This window comes from Anomalospiza imberbis, unplaced genomic scaffold, assembly GCF_031753505.1.
Source record: "Anomalospiza imberbis isolate Cuckoo-Finch-1a 21T00152 unplaced genomic scaffold, ASM3175350v1 scaffold_82, whole genome shotgun sequence".
In the NCBI taxonomy this organism is placed as follows: Eukaryota; Metazoa; Chordata; class Aves; order Passeriformes; family Viduidae; genus Anomalospiza; species Anomalospiza imberbis.
The window spans coordinates 252612-271270 of record NW_027100436.1 but is presented as its reverse complement, the minus strand read 5'-3'; the positions used below and the strand labels follow the sequence as shown (position 1 = coordinate 271270).

Here is an 18659-nt window from a genome sequence, read left to right as displayed (position 1 = left end):
GATTGGCCGAAGCGGCGGCCAATGGGGAGAGAGCGCGGGCGCGGCGCGGAGCGATGACGTCACGTGGTGCGCGCCGCCGCCGCTACCGGAGCGGCGCGAGAACGGCCGGGGCCGCGGCGGGAACGGGCCGGAAGTGACGTCACAGAGAGCGCGGGGGATGGGCGGGAGTGACGTCAGGTGAGGGGGAGGGGGCGAGGAGGGACTGGGAGGGAACTGGGATGAACTGGGGTATACTGGGATGGACTGTGAGGTCACTGGGACGAACTGGGATGAACTGGGAGGGCACTGGGATGAACTGGGATGAACTGGAGTGAACTGGGATGGACTGGGAGGGCACTGGGATGAACTGGGATGGACTGGGATGAACTGGGATGAACTGGGATGGCACTGGGATGGACTGGGATGAACTGGGATGAACTGGGATGAACTGGAGTGAACTGGGATGGACTGGGATGAACTGGGATGGACTGGAGTGAACTGGGATGACCTGGGAGGGCACTGGGATGAACTGGGAGGGCACTGGGATGAACTGGAGTGAGCTGGGATGGACTGGAGTGAACTGGGATGGACTGGGAGGGCACTGGGATGAACTGGGATGAACTGGGATGGCACTGGGATGGACTGGGAGGGCACTGGGATGAACTGGAGTGAACTGGGATGGACTGGGAGGGCACTGGGATGGACTGGAGTGAACTGGGATGGACTGGAGTGAACTGGGATGGACTGGGAGGGCACTGGGATGAACTGGGATGAACTGGGATGGACTGGAGTGAACTGGGATGGACTGGGAGGGCACTGGGATGAACTGGGATGGACTGGGAGGGCACTGGGATGGACTGGGAGGGCACTGGGATGAACTGGAGTGAACTGGGATGGACTGGGAGGGCACTGGGATGAACTGGAGTGAACTGGGATGGACTGGAGTGAACTGGGATGAACTGGGATGGACTGGGATGGACTGGGAGGGCACTGGGATGAACTGGAGTGAACTGGGATGGACTGGAGTGAACTGGGATGAACTGGGATGGACTGGGATGGACTGGGATGGATTGGGAGGGCACTGGGATGAACTGGAGTGAACTGGGATGGACTGGGAGGGCACTGGGATGAACTGGGATGGCACTGGGATGAACTGGAGTGAACTGGGATGGACTGGAGTGAACTGGGATGGACTGGGAGGGCACTGGGATGAGCTGGGATGAACTGGGATGAACTGGTCCATACTGGGATGAACTGGTCCGTACTGGTCCGAACTGGTCCCTCACTGCCCCACCCTGCTTTCTCTCCCCCCCCAGCCCCTCCCCCTCCCTGCGCTTGGCCCTGGCCGGGGCCTGGTGGGCGCTGAGGGGGCGTGGCCTGTCGGGGCGCGGCCCCGGGGGGCGTGGCCTGGATGGGCGTGGCTGGGGGCGGCTCCTGGCGCTGCTGGAGGCCGTGGGGGGCGGGGCCCCGGCGCTGCTGCCCCCCCAGCACCGGGCCAGCCTCAGCCTGGGGCTGCGGGCACAGGTAGGCCACGCCCACCCTCGCCGGGACACGCCCACCCAGCCAAACCCCGCCTGTTGTGGCAATAGGGGGTTAGGCCACGCCCATTTTGAGATGTGCCACGCCCACTCGTTCATAGACCACGCCCACTGCGTGCTAGAACACGGCCACTCATTTAAGCCACGCCCACAGCACATACGCATCTATTAGGCCACGCCCACCCCTCTAAACCACACCTATTCTGGGCATGATTGGAATTAGGCCACGCCCACAACTCTAAGCCACGCCCATTGTGGGCATTAATGGATTTAGGCCACACCCACTCCTCTAAGCCACACCCACCGTGCATATTGGGTGCTTTGACTACGCCCATTTATCACAGGCCACGCCCACTCACTCACATAGCACCCCCAGCATGTGGCAAACCACGCCCACTCCTAAACCCCGCCCACTGTCCCTCATAGTTTTTTGACCCCGCCCATTTTTGTTTAGACCACGCCCATTCTTTCCCTGACCACGCCCACCCCTCAGAACCCTGCCCCATTCCTAAATTGACCTCAAGGCCACGCCCACCACTTAAACCCCGCCCTTTGTCCTTTTATGGGCATGGAGCATTGTAGGCCACGCCCCATCTACCCCAGACCCCTCCCCCACCCTGGCCCCTCCCCCAGGTGGTGACGTCACTGCTGGAGGAGCTCGGCCCCTCCCCTGCTGTGCTGGACGCGCTGGATTGGCTCTTCCCGGAGGGGGCGGGGCCAGGGAGCGGACACGCCCTCAAGGTGAGACTGGGAGGGGCTGGGAGGGACTGAGGCCAAACTGGGATGAACTGGGAGGGCACTGGGACCATACTGGGCTGAACTGGGAGGGCCCTGGGGCCACACTGGGATGACCTTGCGCCATACTGGGATGAACTGGGATGACCTTGGGCCATACTGGGCTGAACTGGGAGGGCCCTGGGGCCACACTGGGATGACTTTGGGCCATACTGGGATGAACTGGGATGGACTGCGGCCATACTGGGATGAACCGGGATGAGCTGGGGCCATACTGGAGGTACCGGGGCCGTACTGGGATGAACTGGGGCCATACTGGGATGAACTGGGATGACCTTGGGCCATACTGGGATGAACTGGGACCATACTGGGATGAACTGGGATGACCTTGGGCCATACTGGGATGAACTGGGACCATACTGGGATGAACTGGGATGAATTGGGAGGGCACTGGGGCCATACTGGGATGGACTGGGATGAACTGGGATGGACTGGGATGAACTGGGATGACCTTGGGCCATACTGGGATGAACTGGGAGGGCACTGGGGCCATACTGGATGTACCGGGGCCGTACTGGGATGAACTGGGGCCATACTGGGATGAACTGGGATGAACTGGGATGACCTTGGGCCATACTGGGATGAACTGGGATGAACTGGGATGACCTTGGGCCATACTGGGATGAACTGGGATGACCTTGGTCCATACTGGGATGAACTGGGATGAACTGGGATGACCTTGGTCCATACTGGGATGAACTGGGAGGGCACTGGGGCCATACTGGGATGAACTGGGATGAACTGGGATGACCTTGGGCCATACTGGGATGAACTAGGATGAATTGGGATGACCTTGGGCCATACTGGGATGAACTGGGATGAACTGGGAGGTCACTGGGGCCATACTGGGATGAACTGGGACCATACTGGGATGGACTGGGATGAATTGGGAGGGCACTGGGGCCATACTGGGATGAACTGGGATGAACTGGGACCATACTGGGATGGACTGGGATGAATTGGGAGGGCACTGGGGCCATACTGGGATGAACTGGGAGCACTGGGCCCCCTTGAACCCCTCCCCAAGGGGTGTGGCCAAGCCCAGCCCCACCCTCCTCCCCCACCCCATATATGGTGAAAAGGGGGCGTGGCCTGAGACAGGCCCCGCCCCCAGACGCTGGAAGATCGCCCCCTGGTGGGCGTGGCCGAGGAGCAATTCCGGGAGCAGGTGCTGGGAATTCTGGGAAGTGGGCGGGGCCTGGAGCCCTTCCTGCAGGTGAGACCAGTATGGACCAGTATGGACCAGTATGGACCAGCACCCCTGCCCCGGCCCCTCCCAGTTTGTCCCAGTATAAACCAGTAATGCCCTGGCCCCCTTCCAGTCCCTCCCAGTTCAAACCAGTATAAACCAGTAACCTCCCAGCCCCTCCCCCAGAGCCTTCCAGTCCCTCCAGTACAGCCTAGTCCCCTCCCAGTTCATCCCAGTATAAACCAGTATGGCCCAGTTGCCTCCCAGTCCGTCCCAGTATAGACCAGTATGGCCCAGTGCCCTCCCAGTCCCTCCCAGTATAAACCAGTACGGCCCAGTCACTGCCCAGTAACCTCAAAATCCAAACCAGTATAAACCAGTAACCCCCATTCCCCTCCCAGTCCCTCCAGTTTGATCCCAGTCCCTCCCAGTTTATCCCAGTCCCTCCCAGTTTATCCCATTCCCTCCCAGTTTATCCCAGTCCCCCCCCGTTCCCTCTCAGTCCCTCCCAGTTTATCCCAGTCTCCCCCAGTTTATCACAGTCCCCCCCAGTCCCTCCCAGTTTGATCCCAGTTTGATCCCAGTCCCTCCCAGTTTATCCCAGTCCATCCCAATCCCCTCCCAGTCCCTCCCAGTTTGATCCCAGTCCCTCCCAGTTTATCCCAGTCCATCCCAATCCCCTCCCAGTCCCTCCCAGTTTATCCCAGTCCATCCCAATCCCCTCCCAGTCCCTCCCAGTTTGATCCCAGTCCCTCCCAGTTTATCCCAGTCCATCCCAATCCCCTCCCAGTCCCTCCCAGTTTGATCCCAGTCCCTCCCAGTTTGATCCCAGTCCCTCCCAATCCCCTCCCAGTCCCTCCCAGTTTGATCCCAGTCCATCCCAATCCCCTCCCAGTCCCTCCCAGTTTGATCCCAGTCCCTCCCAGTTCATCCCAGTCCATCCCAATCCCCTCCCAGTCCCTCCCAGTTTATCCCAGTCCATCCAAATTCCCTCCCAGTCCCTCCCAGTTTGATCCCAGTCCCTCCCAATCCCCTCCCAGTCCCTCCCAGTTTGATCCCAGTCCATCCCAATCCCCTCCCAGTCCCTCCCAGTTTGATCCCAGTCCCTCCCAGTTTATCCCAGTCCATCCCAATCCCCTCCCAGTCCCTCCCAGTTTGATCCCAGTCCCTCCCAGTCCCTCCCAGTCCGTCCCAGTTGATCCCAGTTCGCAGCAGGAGTACGGGCCGCGCTTCCGCCGCTGCCTGGCCCGGCTCTTCCTGGGCTTCCTGGGGCGCCTGGAGCGTGCCCTGCCCCCACCGCACCTGCCCCAGGTGAGTCCTGGGGGCGGGGCCTCAGTGGAGACACGCCCCCTCCCTTAACCACGCCCCTCGTCTGGCCCCGCCTCTTTTTCCTTATATGGGAATGGTGGGAAATGGAGGAAAGCGGGGAAACTGAGGGAGGAGGAGGGGAAATGCAGGGAATGCACCCGAAATGAGCGAAAATGACAGAAAATTCCAGCAAAATGGGCGAAAAATGACAAAAAATGCAACAAAATTTGGTGAAAATGGCAGAAAATTCAGCCAAACTTAACAAAAATGACAGAAAATTCAACAAAAATCCATGAAAATGGCAGAAAATTCAACCAAAATTAGGGAAAATGACAGAAAATTCCACCAAAATGAGCAAAAATGACAAAAAATTCAACAGAAATTAATGGAAATGGCGGGAAATTCACCCGAAATTAACGAAAATGACAGAAAATTCAAGCAAAATGAGTGAAAATGACAGAAAATTCCACCAAAATGGGCGAAAAATGACAAAAAATGCAATAAAATTTAGTGAAAATGGCAGGAAATTCCACCAAGATGGGCGAAAAATGACAAAAAAAGCAACAAAAAATAGTAAAAATGGCAGAAGATTCAGCCAAAATTAACAAAAATGACAGAAAATTCAACAAAAATCCATGAAAATGTCAGAAAATTCCACCAAAATGAGCAAAAATGACAAAAAATTCAACAGAAAATAATGGAAATGGCAGGAAATTCACCCCAAATTAACGAAAATGACAGAAAATTCAAGCGAAATGAGCGAAAATGACAGAAAATTCAAGAAAAATAAATGAGAGTGGTAGGAAATTCAGCAAAAATTAAGGAAAATGACAAAATTCAACTGAAAGGAGCAAAAATGACAGAAAATTCAGCAAAAATTAATGGAAATGGCGGGAAATTCAATGGAAATTGACAAAAATGACAGAAAATTCACCCAAAGTTGACAAAGTGACAGAAAATTCAACTGAAATTAACAAAAATAGTACAAAATTCAACAAAAATTAATGAAAATGTCACAAAATTCACCCAAAATCAACAAAAATTAACAGAATTCACCCAAAATTTATTAGAATCAACAAAAAAAAAGACCCAAAATGAACCAAAAGTTGTGAAAATCACCCAAAATACATCTCAGATTAACAAAATGACAGAAAATTCTACCAAAATTAACCAAAATGACAGAAATGTCCCCAAAAATTTACTGAATTCACCAAAAATGAACAAAAATTACTCAAAATTCCACCAAAAATAGCAAAATTTCTCCAAAATTCACCCCAAAACCATCCAAATTTCACACTCAAGTTGCAAAAATCCCCCAAAATTCAACCCAAAATAAATCCAAATTAACCAAAATCCCCCAAAATTCACCCAAAGTTCACCCCTTGAGGATCCAAAATTAATCAAAATCACCCAAAATTTACAAAAATCACCTAAAATTCCTCCAAAATTAACAAAAATCATCAAAAATTCACCCAAAATTAACAAAAATCACCCTACATTCACCCAAATTATCCAAAAATTAAAGAAAATCACCCAAAATTTAAGAAAATCACCCAAAATTCACCCAAAACTCACAAAAATCTCCCAAAATTGGCCCCAAATCACCCCAGCCTCCTCTCGCTCCGCCCATTTCACAAGCCCCGCCCCCTTTCCCTTATATGGTGCAGCTGGAGCAGCTCTGTCTAAGCCACGCCCCTCCGGGCTCCAGGCCACGCCCCCTCCCTCGCCTGCAGCGTTATTTCGCGGAGGTCCGCCACGCCCACCCAGGTAGGCGGGGGTTAAATGGGGTGGGGTTAACGCTATGCAAATTAGCTGCATCACTTGCCTTAAACTCCGCCCACAGCCCCAGTTCCACGCCCACTCCCGTCTCAGAAAACCACGCCCACGTGAGTAGCCAAGCCCACAAGCCCCGCCTCTTATTTGACTTGCTAATTAAGTAGCTAATTAAGTTTTATACAACCATTAATGCAGGCCTAAACCCCGCCCCCGCCGCCGCAGGCTCCGCCCACTCCGCTTCTCCCCCTTCGGTGAGTGAGGACGCGCTCATTAGCATGGGGCGAACCATTCAAATGGGGGGAGGCTGAGGCGGCCAATGAGGTTTTGGGTGGGTTTTTTGGAGCCAATCGCAGGGAGGCAAGGCTGGGGAGTGGTATGACGGCTGGCGTGACGTCACCGAGCGTTTGAACAGCTACATTTGGGGTTAGAATGGGCATTTTTGGGGTTTCGCACCCCGCGAGGCAAAATGGAGCAGTCCGGGAAAGGCGGGCTTTAACAGCCGTTGATTGACAGCGCCTCCAGCCAATGAGGCGCATTTGGAACCCAAAAGCGCTCTCGGAACTACAAACTCCGCCATGTTTACTGCTGGCAAGAGGCGGGTGCAGTGTACTGATTGGAGGACAGACCGGAAGCGCTTAGGCCGCCATTTTAGATTTTGGCATGCGGGCTCAGCGGGCGGGGCCTCGCTTCCGCTTCCGCTTGGCGGCTCCGAAGGCGCCGCAGCCGCCACGATGCTCATCAAAGTCAAGGTTTTTTTGGGGTGAAAAGCGCGGATTTCGGGCAAATTCGGGCACTTTCCGCCCTCCCCGAGGGGGGTGGGGAGGCGCGGCGGGGATTTGGGGGGAAAAGCGCGGATTTCGGGGCGGGTTCGGGCGGGGTTTTGGCGGGGGGAGCGTGAGGGGCGGGCGCGGTGCATTGTGGGATGATGGCGCCCCTGCAGACGCTGACGGGGAAGGAGATCGAGATCGACATCGAGCCCACGGACAAGGTGAGCTCCCAGTTCGGCCCAGTATAAACCAGTATGGACCAGTTGGGGTCGGTGAGGAGCGGCTTTGGGGTGCGACGGGGGAGGGGGGAAGCGCCAGGGGTCTCCCAGTAAGGGGGAGGGATTTCCCAGTATGGCCCAGTGGCCTCCCAGTAACCCCCCAGGACCTCCAGTTCCCTCCCAGTTCATCCCAGTTCATCCCAGTTCATCCCAGTAAGGCCAAATCCCCTCCCAGTCCCTACCAGTGTGTCCCAGTGCCTCCCAGTAACCGCCAGTTCCCTCCCAGTTCTCCAGTATGGCCCAGTTCCTTCCCAGTTCCTCCCAGTATGGCCCAGTTCCCTCCCAGTTCATCCCAGTGCCCTCCCAATGGCTCCCAGTTCCTCCAGTATGGCCCAGTGCTTCCCAGTAACTCCCCAGTGCCTCCCAGTTCCTCCCAGTCTGTTTGAAGAACCTCCCAGTATGGACCAGTCCTCTTCCAGTTCATCCCAGTTCCCCTCAGAGCCTTTCCAGCCTCTCCCAGTCTTTCCCAGTCCCTCCCAGTAACTCCCAGTCCCTCCCAGTTCCTTCCCAGTCTCTCCCAGTCCGTCCCAGTTCCTTCCCAGTCTCTCCCAGTCCGTCCCAGTTCCTTCCCAGTCTCTCCCAATTCATCCCAGTTCTATCCCAGTTCCTTCCCAGTCTCTCCCAGTCCCTCCCAGTCCATCCCAGTCCCTCCCAGTTCCTTCCCAGTCTCTCCCAGTCCGTCCCAGTTCCTTCCCAGTCTCTCCCAATTCATCCCAGTTCTATCCCAGTTCCTTCCCAGTCTCTCCCAGTAACTCCCAGTCCCTCCCAGTTCCTTCCCACTCTCTCCCAGTCCCTCCCAGTGTGTCCCAGTGCCTCCCAGTAACTCCCCAGTTCCCTCCCAGTTGCTCCCAGTATGGCCCAGTTCCTTCCCAGTCCCTCCCAGTCTCTCCCAGTCCCTCCCAGTCTCTCCTAATTTCTTTTCAGTCCCTCCCAGTTCCCTCCCAGTCTCTCCCATTTTCTTCCCAGTCTCTCCCAGTCTCTCACTATTCTCTCCCAGTTCATCCCAGTCCCTCCCAGTCCATCCCAGTCCATCCCAGTCCCTCCCAGTTGCTCCCAGTCCATCCCAGTCCCTCCCCTCACCATCACCCCTTTAAGCCTAGACCCCACCTCCAATCGCCCCTTTAAAACCATAGACCAATCCTCCAAGCCGGCCAACCCGCCTTTTGGCCCCGCCCACTTCCGGCGGCGCTCCGCCGCACTTCCTCTTCTCTATGGCCTTATAATGGCGGCGCCCGCAATTTTTAAAATGCCGGCGCCCTCACGGAGCGGCGGCTGCCGTAACTCGATCCAGGTGTGCTCCAGCTGTGCCCGGGTGTGCTCCAGCTGTGCCCGGGTGTGGCCCAGCTGTGCCCAGGTGTGTTTTTGGCGCAGGTGGAGCGGATCAAGGAGCGCGTGGAGGAGAAGGAGGGGATCCCCCCCCAGCAGCAGCGGCTGATCTACAGCGGCAAGCAGATGTAGGCGGGGCTTGAGGGGGCGTGGCCTCGGCTGAAGGGGAGGGGCGTGAAGGGGCGTGGTCGTGGGGAAAAGGGGCGGGGTTAAATTGGGGAGATTTGGGTTTAAAACAGGGAAATTTGGGTTAAAGTGGGAGCAAATGGGGTAAAATGGCGGGGGCGGGGCCTAAGTGGGTGGGGCTTAACAGGGAGGGGCTTAAAGCAGCTAAAAATCGGGATTTGGGTTAAAATGGAGAAATTTGGGTTAAAAATGGGAAAATTTGGGTTAAAAATGGGAAAATTTGGGTTAAATTGAGGTTTAAATAGGGGCAAAATGGTGTTAAAATGGTGGCAGGGTGGGGCTTAAGTGGGTGGGGCTGAAAGGGGAGAGGCTTAAAGCAGCTAAAAACCGTGATTTGGGTTAAACATGGGAAAATTTGGGTTAAAATTCAGAAATTTGGGTTAAAACCAGGAAATTTTGGGTTGAATTTGGGTTTAAGTGGTGGCAAATACGGTAAAATTGGTGGTGGGGGTGGAGCTTAATTGGGTGGGGCTTAACAGGGAGGGGCTTAAAGCAGCTAAAAATCGGGATTTGGGTTAAAATGGGGAAATTTGGGTTAAAAATGGGAAAATTTGGGTTAAAAATGGGAAAATTTGGGTTAAATTGAGGTTTAAGTACGGGCAAAATGGTGTTAAAATGGTGGCAGGGTGGGGCTTAAGTGGGTGGGGCTGAAAGGGGAGAGGCTTAAAGCAGCTAAAAACCGTGATTTGGGTTAAACATCGGAAAATTTGGGTTAAAATTCAGAAATTTGGGTTAAAACCAGGAAATTTTGGGTTGAATTTGGGTTTAAATGGTGGCAAATACGGTAAAATTGGTGGTGGGGGTGGGGCTTAATTGGGTGGGGCTTAACAGGGAGGGGCTTAAAGCAGCTGAAAATCAAGATTTGGGTTAAAATAGGAAATTTTGGGTTAAAATGGATAAATTTGGTTTAAATTGGGGAAATTTGGGTTCAATCCTGGCAAATGGGGGTAAAATGGTGGCAGGGTGGGGCTTAAGTGGGTGGGGCTTAAAGGGGAGGGGCTTAATGGGATTTGGGTGGAAAACGGGAAAATTTGGGTTAAAAAAGGGGTTTTTTAATGGGGAAGAAATGGGTGAAATTTTGTGTTTAAAAATGGAGAGAAGTTGGAATGAAAATGCGAAAATCTGGGTTAAAAATAGAAATAATTTGACTTAAAACTGAGAGAATTTGGGGGTTAAAAATGGGGAAAATTTTGTTTTAAATGGGGAAATTTTGGGTTTTAAAATGGCAGAAATGAGGTTAAAAGGGGGATTTAAATATTGAGGAAATTGGTAAAAATGGGGTAAAAATGCAGTAAAAATGGAGAACAATGAGGTGGGAATTTGGGTTTAAAATCAGGAAAATTGGGGTTAACAATGAAGACAATTGAAATTAAAATTTAGGCAAATTTGGGGAAATTTGAGGTAAAAATGGAAAAAATTTGAGGTGAATTTTGGTGTTAAATATGGCACAAATTTTACTTTAAAATGGGGGAAATTTGCGTAAAAATGGAAAAATTTTCAGGTAAAAATAGAGTTTAAAATGGGGAAAATTGAGATTAAAATAGGAGAAATTAGGACAAAAATCGAGGAATTTTGGTTCAAATTTGCGATAAAAATGGGGGAATTTGGATTTTAAATTGGGCTTGAGAATGGGGAAATTTGGGGGTGAAAATGGGGTAACAATGGAGAAATATGGGGCACAAAGGGGGGAAATCTGAAATTTGGGGTTAAAATTTGGGTTAAAAATGGGATTTAAGGAGGTGGGTGCAGCCATGGGGGCGGAGCCTAAGTAGGCGTGGTATCACACATGGGTGTGGCTTATGGGGGTGTGGCTACCTGAATCTTAAAGTGGGTGGGCGTGGTATCTAGTGGGCGTGGCCTATGTTGCTAAGTGGGCGTGGCTGGTGATAAGTGGGTGTGGCCTGAGTGGGCGTGGCCTCCCTGACTCCTCCCCCAGGAACGATGAGAAGACGGCGGCCGACTACAAAATCCAGGGGGGCTCCGTCCTCCATCTTGTGCTGGCCCTGCGGGGAGGCGTGGCCAGGCCGTGAGGGGGTGTGGCCATGTCAGGCCACACCCCCTTCTCCCTTTAAGCCACGCCCACTCCCATTTTCCCTGTCCCTGACATCATTTCCTGTTCGAGGATCCGTTATTATTTAATAAAGGTTCGCTGATGACGTCACAGTGCGTTGGTGACGCCATAGGTTTGTTTGTGATGTCATTTCCTGCATCTGATTTTCGGGTGGGCCCAATTTGCTGCCGTCATTGCCCTTTTAAGTCAGTGTTGCCCTTTTAAGAGCCTTTAAGGGCTCTGTGGGGCCCACAGACTGCATTGCCCTTTTAAGAGCTTTTAAAAAACCCCATGTTGTACCCCAAATTTTAACTTTTTTGCCTCAAAACGTCGATTTTTAACCCCCAAATCCCCAATTCCGCCCCAAAAATCACAGATTGCTCTTTTTGGCTCTTCAGTCTTCATTTTCTGCCTCAGATCCTGAGGTTTCATCCTTTTTTTTGGGCATAAAAGAACCCAAAATCACAGATTTTGGACCCAAAATCACCATTATGACTCCAAAGCAAACGTTTAAACCCCAGTTTAACCCTTTTGGGCCCAAAATCCCCTAATCCTCCTTTTTAACCCCCCAAAAAAAAAAAAAATCTCATTTTTAACCCTTCCACCTCCCTCCATCCCCAAAACCACCAAATGAAGCCCCAAAATGCCCATTTTTCACCCCAAACCCGCTCTTCTCCCCTCAGAAAACCCCTTTCAACCCCAACCTCTCTTTTCTGACCCCAAATTCTTCACTTTTATCCCCAAACCGACAATTTTTGCCTAAATCCGTCACTTTTAACCCCAAAATCGCCGCTTTCAGCCATCGCCCCTTAAAGAGCGGTCCCCACACACCATCACCGCTTTAAAACCATAGAGAAGTCCTCCGGGATGGACGGCGCGCCGCTAAGCCACGCCCACTTCCGGCGGCGCTCTGCCTGATTTCCGCTTTTTCTTGCTGCTCACAAAATGGCCGCCCCCACCTTTTCCAAAATGGCGGCGCCCGCAATGGAGCAGCTCCTGACGGAACTCCTGGAGCCCGACAGCGCCAGGATCCGCCAGGGTCCCGGCAATTCGGGCAAATTTGGGCGAATTTGGGCGAATTTTGGGCATTTTCGGGCTTCCGCCTGAATTTCTGGGGCGTTTTCCAGGCCACGGAGCGGCTGCGGAGGCGCTGGGAGGAGCCGGAGGGGCCCGAAGGCCTCGCGGAGCTGCTGAGGGGGGCGGGGAGGCCGCAGGTCTGAGGGGGGATTTGGCGGGAATTTCGGGTTTTCCGGGAGATTTGGGGGAATTTTGGAATTTGGGGGATTTTGGGGGGAATTTTGGGAATTCTGAGGGAAGTTTTGGGGTTTTGGAGGGAATTTTTGGGGGACTTTTTGGGGTTTGGGGGGGCGATTTTGGGATTTTGGGGGGAATTTCAGGAATTTGGGGGAGAATTTGGGGATCCTTAGGGGATTTTGGCAGAATTTTGGGGCGAATTTTGGGATTTTGGGGAGAATTTAGGATTTTGTCGGGAATTTGGAGAAGATTTAGGAGGGGAATTTTGGGAATTTGGGGGGGATTTTGGAATTTGGGGGGGGAATTTTGGGATTTGAAAGATTTCGGGGAAATTTGGGAGGGATTTTGGGAAGCGTTGGGGACCCTGCGAGGATTTTGGGGGGAATTTTGGGAATATTGGATTGAATTTGGGAGTTTTGGGAGGAATTTGGGGATTTTAGGGGAACTTGGGGGATTTGGGGCCGAATTTGGGGGTTTGGGGGGTGAATTTGTGGATTTGGGGGGTGAAATTTGTGGATTTTGGGGTGAATTTGGGGGATTTTGGGGTGAATTTTGTGGATTTGGGGTGAATTTTGTGGATTTTGGGGTGAATTTTGTGGATTTGGGGGTGAATTTGGGGGATTTGGGGGTGAATTCTGTGGATTTGGGGTGAATTTTGTGGATTTGGGGTGAATTCTGTGGATTTTGGGGTGAATTTTGTGGATTGTGGGGTGAATTTTGTGGATTTGGGGGTAAATTTGGGAGGATTTGGGGGTGAAATTTGTGGATTTTGGGGTGAATTTTGTGGACTTTGGGGTGAATTTGGGGGTTTTGGGGTGAATTTTGTGGATTTTTGGGGTGAATTTTGTGGATTTTGGGGTGAATTTTGTGATTTGGGGGTGAATTCGGGGGATTTTGGGGTGAATTCGGGGGATTTTGGGGTGAATTTTGTGGATTTTAGGGTTGAATTTGTGGATTTTGGGGTGGATTTTGTGGATTTTGGGTGAATTTGTGGATTTTAGGGTGAATTTGTGGATTTTGGGGTGAATTTGGGTTGTTTTGGGGGGAATTTTGTGGATTTTGGGGTGAATTTTGTGGATTTTGGGGGTAAATTTGGAGGATTTGGGGGTGAATTTTGTGGATTTAGGGGTGAATTCGGGGGATTTTGGGGTGAATTTGTGGATTTTGGGTGAATTTGGCGGTTTTGGGTGAATTTGGGGGGTTTTGGGTCCCAGATCCGACATTTGGCCGCCGTTCTGCTCCGGAGACGCCTCCGGAAACTCCCCCCGGATTTGATTGACAGGTGGGCGGGGCCTGGACGCCACTGGGATCAATGGAAGGGGCGGGGCTTGGAGGAATGGGCGGGGTTTTAGACCAATTGAACTCAATGGGAGGGGGCGTGGCTTGTGTCCCACGATAATCAATGGGAGGGGGCGTGGCTTAGGGGAAGGGGGCGGAGCTTCACCCCAATTTAACTCCATTTGAGGGGGCGGGGCTTCTGTGATATTGGGTCAAATGGAGGGGCGTGGCTTGGGGAAGGGGGGGATGGGGGCTTCAGACCAATCAAAATCACCTGGGGGGCGTGGCTTAGGGAATAGAGTGGAGCTTCAGACCAATCAGAATCACCTGGAGGGGCAGGGCTTTGGGAAAGGGGCGGAGCTTAAGCCCCATTGAAGTCAATGCAAGGGGCGTGGCTTGGAGCCCATTGAAGTCAATGGGAGGGGGCGTGGCTCTGGGAAAAAGGGGTGTGGTCAGTGCCAAGTTAGAATCACTGTGGAGGCGTGGCTTCAAAAAGGGGCGTGGCTTGGCCTCCATAGGACTATAGTGTGTGAGCGGGGCTTAATTAAAGGTGTTAATTAGAGAGGGGTTGGGCTGATTTAAGGGAGGGGCTTAAGTGGGCGTGGCCTGAGGTTAATTAATAAGTAGGAGGTGCTTGATTAATTAAGGAGGGAGAGGGGCTTAAATAAGCAGAGCTTGGTTTTGGGGGGTGTGGCCTGTCCATAAATGGACTTAAAGGGTAAGATTGGCAATATATGGTAATTAGGGGGCGTGGTTAACCGTGGCTCCGCCCCTCCCAGGCTCCCCCATGTCTTGGTCGAGGCCTTGGAGCGGGAGACGGAGGTGAGTGGAAAATTCCCCAAAATTCCCCAAAATTCCCAAAATTCCCCAAATTTGGGGGGGTTCTGGGGGGAAATGTGGAGGGGTAGGGGTTGGGAAAGAAAATTGGGGATTGGGGAAAAAAATTTGGGATTTTGGGTGGAAAATCGGACTTTTGGGCTGAAAATTGGGAATTTTGGCGGAAAATTGGGATTTTTTGGGGGAAATTGGGAATTTTGGGCGGAAAATTGGGATTTTGAAGGGAAAAACTGGGATTTTGGGAAAATATTGGAATTTGAGAAAAATGGGGATTTTGGAAGGAAACACAGGAATTTTGGGGAGAAATATTGGGAATTTTGGGTGGAAAATCTGGATTTTTTTACTGAGAAATCGCAAGGTTGGCCAAAAATGTGGGGATTTTGGTAAAAAGTGGGGATTCTGGGGAGAAAATGGGAATTTTGGGCTGAAAATGCCGAAAAAATCAGATTTTTTTTCGCCAAAAATTGCCGATTTTGGTGAAAAAAATTGGAATTTTTGGCTAAAAAATGGGGTTTTTTCACTGAGGAGCTGGAATTTCATCCCAAAATTCGGCAATTTTGGGGAATTTTGGGGAATTTGGGGAATTTTTCCCCCCAGCTCGTCCAGCAGAGGGGCCCTGGCCACGCTCGGGGCGCGGCTGCTGCTCTTGGGGGGCCCCAAATGTTGGGAACCGGTGGAGAAATGGATCCAGGAGGCGGCGAGGGACCCCCAAAAAATGGAGGTGAGCGGCCGAAAACTGGGGGGGTTTGGGGAAATCCCCAAAATTCAAAATAAACAAAAAAAAAAGGGGGAAAATCCCCTGAAAATCCTAAAAAAAATCCCCAAATTCTAAAAAAATCCCCAAAAATTCAAAGTAACTCCCATAAAAATTCCATTAGACGTTCTAAAAAAAGCTACAAAAATCCCAAAACTTCAAAAAAAATCCCCAAACCAAGCCAAAAAAATCCCCAAAAAAGTCCCAAAAAATCCCCCAAAAAATCACCAAAATTCACCAAAAATCTCTCTAAAAATCCCCCAAAAAATCCCAAAGGTCACCCCAAAAATCCTGAATATTCCACAAAAACGTCCCAAAAAATGCTCCAAAAATCCCCTAAAAAAGCCCCCAAAATCCTAAAAAAATCCCCAAAACTTCCCCAAATAATCCCGAAAAATCCCCCCAAATATCCCAAAAAAGTCGTCAAAAAAACCCCAAAATCCTAAAAAAATTCCCCAAATGTTCCCAAAAAAACCATAAAAAGTCCTAAAAAAACCCCCATCAATTCGTAAAAAATCTCAAAAACTTCTCTAAAAGTCCCAACAAAATTCCCGAAAAATTATCAAGTAACTCTCCTGAAAAATCCTGAAAATTCTCCAAAATTTTTTTAAAAATCCCTTAAAAATTCCCCCCAAAAATTATCTAAAACTCCCCAAAATATCCCAAAAAATCATCCAAAAATATTAAAAAAAAAAACCCCAAGAAATCCCTAAAAACTCCCCTAAAGATTTTCCCAATAATTCCACTAAAAATCCAAAAAAAAATCCCCAAAAGTTGCCAAAAATCCCCAAAAAATTCTCCAAAAATCCCCCAAAAAGCCCTAAAAATCCTAAAAAAATCTCCAAATATTCCCACAAAATTCTTCAAAAAATCTCGAAAAAAACACCAAAAAATTCCCAAAAAGTTTCCAAAAATCTCTTCAAAAATCCCCCAAAATCCCCTAAAATTCTACTAAAAATCCCCAAAAATCCAATAAAGTTCTCAAAAAAATCCAAAAGAAGTCCCGAAAATCCCGAAAAAGTCATCCAAAATCCCCCAAAAATTCCCACAAAAGTTCCTCTAAAATTCCAAAAAAATTCCCAAAAAATCCATCCAAAAATCCTTGAAAAATCCCCAAAAAAATCCCAAAAATTCATCAAAAAATCCCCAAAAATTCCCCTTAAATCCCAATAAAAGTCTCCAAAAAAATCCCCAAAAAATCCTCCAAAATCCCAAAATTTCCTCAAAAAATCCCCAAAAATTCCTCTAAAAACCCACAAAAAATACCCAAAAAATTGACGAAAAATTCTGAAATAATTCCCCAAAATCGCCAAAAAATTATCAAAAATTCTTAAAAAAATCCCTCAAAAATCCCCAAAAATTTCTCTGAAAATCCCAATAAAATTCCCAATAATTCTCAAAAAATCCCCAAAAAAAATCCCTCAAAATCCAAAAAAAATCCCCAAAATTTCCACAAAAAATCCCCAAAAATTCATCTAAAAACCCGCAAAAAATTCCTATAACGTCATCCAAAAATCCCCAAAAAATCCCCAAACATTCCTCTAAAAACCCCCAAAATACCCAAAAAAATCTCCAAAAACCTCCAAAAATCCCAAAACTTTCTCTAAAAATCCCAATAAAATTCCCAAAAATCCCCCAAAATTCCTCTAAAAATCCCAATAAAAATCCCAAAAAATCCCCTAAAATCCCAAAAATTCCCCAAAAAATCATCCATAAATTCCCAAAAATTCTCACCAATATTCCCCTAAAAATCCCCAGAAATATCCCAAAAAATCTCCAAAAATCCCCAATAAATCCCTAAAAAAGCCCCAAAAATCATCCAAAATTCCCCAGAAATCTCACAAAATTCTCCTAAAAATATCCCAAAAATTACCCTAAAAATCCCCAAAAAATACTCTAAAAATCCCCAAAAATTCTCTGAAAACCCGCAAAAGATTCTCAAAAAATCCGCCAAAAATCGTAAAATAATTCCCCAAAATTACCAAAAGAATCAGCAAAAATCCTTTAAAAAAACCCTCAAAAATCCCCAAAAAATCCCCAAAAAATTCTTTTGAAATCCCCCATAAAATTCCCTAAAAATTCCCCAAAAATCCCGAAAATTCCTCTAAAAATCCCCAAAAACTCCCAGAATTTCCTCAAAAAAGCGCCAAAAACCCCAATAATATCCCCAAATTTTTACCAAAAAAAATCCCTCAAACCCCTAAAATTCCTCTAAAAATCCCAATAAAATTTCCGAAAAAATCCCCAAAAATTCCCAAAAAATTCCTCTGGAAATCCCGAATTTCCCCGCTGACGGCGCTTCCCTCTGGCTCCTGCAGGGGGCGCTGCGCTGCCTGGGCGTGGCCGTGGGCGTGGCCGGCCCCGCCCTTTCCGGCCGAGGCCCCGCCCTGCTCGGGCTCTGCCGGGGGCGGCTCCGGGCCCGGGCGGATCCCGGCAGCCTCGGGGCCGCCCTGGGAGCGCTGGGGGCGCTCGTGGCTCTGGGGGGAGCCCGGAAACGGTGAGAGCCCGCGCCGGGGGTGGCACCCCAAAATCCGGGGGCAGGGGGCAGAGTTTGGGGGTTTGGGACCCAAAATCTGGGGTTGGGACCCCAAAATTTGGGGGGTTGCACCCAAAATCCAGGGGTTTAGGGGCAAAATTTGTGGGTTTGGGACCCTAAATCCGGGGGGTCAGGACAAAATTTGGGGGTCTGGGACCCAAAATCCGGGGGGTCAGGGGGAAAATTTGGGGGTTCAGGACCCAAAATCTGGGGGTTTAGGGGCAAAAATTGGGATTTGGGACCCAAAATCCAGGGTCAGGGGCAAAATTTGGGGGTTTGGAATCCAAAATCCGGGGGTTTGGGACCCAAACTCCAGGGGGTTAGGGGGCAAAATTTGGGGGTTTGAGACCCAAAATCTGGGGTTACGGGCAAAAATTTGGGGGTTTGGGGACCCAAAATCCAGGGGTTTAGGGGCAAAATGTGGGGATTTGGGACCCAAAATCTGGGGTTGGGACCCCAAAATCTGGGGCGTTGGGCCCAAAATCCAGGGGGTCAGGGCGAAATTTGGGGGTTTGGGACCCAAAATCCAGGGGGTTAAGGGCAAAAACTTGGGGGTTTGGGACCCAAAATCCGGGGGTTTAGGGGCGAAATTTGGGGGTCTGGGACCCAAAATCCGGGGTTGGGACCCAAAGTCCGGGGGTTTGGGACCCAAAATCCAGGGCGTCAGTGCAAAATTTGGGGGTTTGGGACCCAAAATCCGGGGTTGGGACCCCAAAATTTGGGGTTTGGGGCCCAAAATCCAGGGGTTTAGGGGCAAAATTTGGGGATCTGGGACCCAAAATCCGGGGTTTGGTACCCAAAATCCGGG

General features: G+C 50.4%; 3 protein-coding genes and 1 long non-coding RNA gene across 4 annotated transcripts in view; 3 read left to right on the top strand and 1 right to left on the bottom strand.

Annotated features, from left to right (window-relative positions):
* The first annotated feature begins 156 nt into the window (after window positions 1–156).
* Window positions 157–4875, top strand: TINF2 (TERF1 interacting nuclear factor 2). The gene is made up of 5 exons (XM_068179279.1): window positions 157–177; window positions 1296–1503; window positions 2151–2258; window positions 3427–3528; window positions 4717–4875. Exons 1-5 carry the CDS (start codon window positions 158–160, stop codon window positions 4858–4860), a joined length of 582 nt encoding a protein of 193 aa, XP_068035380.1. The 5' UTR covers window position 157; the 3' UTR covers window positions 4861–4875.
* A 2353-nt stretch (window positions 4876–7228) lies between these two features.
* LOC137467862 (NEDD8) lies at window positions 7229–11267 on the top strand. The gene is made up of 4 exons (XM_068179280.1): window positions 7229–7334; window positions 7526–7573; window positions 9002–9084; window positions 11079–11267. Exons 1-4 carry the CDS (start codon window positions 7317–7319, stop codon window positions 11170–11172), a joined length of 243 nt encoding a protein of 80 aa, XP_068035381.1. The 5' UTR covers window positions 7229–7316; the 3' UTR covers window positions 11173–11267.
* A 1031-nt stretch (window positions 11268–12298) lies between these two features.
* LOC137467865 (uncharacterized) lies at window positions 12299–14547 on the top strand. Its single transcript, XR_010995645.1, has 3 exons — window positions 12299–12406; window positions 13661–13728; window positions 14504–14547. It is a non-coding gene; the product is annotated as an uncharacterized lncRNA (long non-coding RNA).
* Window positions 14548–18044: 3497 nt separating this feature from the next.
* Window positions 18045–18659, bottom strand: part of LOC137467849 (importin-4-like) — a 12235-nt gene continuing 11620 nt past the window's right edge. The window contains exon 10 of the mRNA XM_068179262.1: window positions 18045–18058. Within this exon, the coding sequence (XP_068035363.1) occupies window positions 18045–18058 (14 nt within the window). The remainder of the gene's footprint in view (window positions 18059–18659) is intronic.

Bases quoted from the DNA above. Each gene is read 5' to 3' on its own strand.
- LOC137467862 (XM_068179280.1), top strand. The intron at 7,574-9,001 runs GTGAGCTCCCAG...TTTTTGGCGCAG, and splicing joins ACATCGAGCCCACGGACAAG to GTGGAGCGGATCAAGGAGCG. The intron at 9,085-11,078 runs GTAGGCGGGGCT...CTCCTCCCCCAG, and splicing joins ATCTACAGCGGCAAGCAGAT to GAACGATGAGAAGACGGCGG.
- TINF2 (XM_068179279.1), top strand. From the start codon at position 158: ATGGGCGGGAGTGACGTCAG. The intron at 2,259-3,426 runs GTGAGACTGGGA...CCCCGCCCCCAG, and splicing joins GGAGCGGACACGCCCTCAAG to ACGCTGGAAGATCGCCCCCT. The intron at 3,529-4,716 runs GTGAGACCAGTA...AGTTCGCAGCAG, and splicing joins GCCTGGAGCCCTTCCTGCAG to GAGTACGGGCCGCGCTTCCG.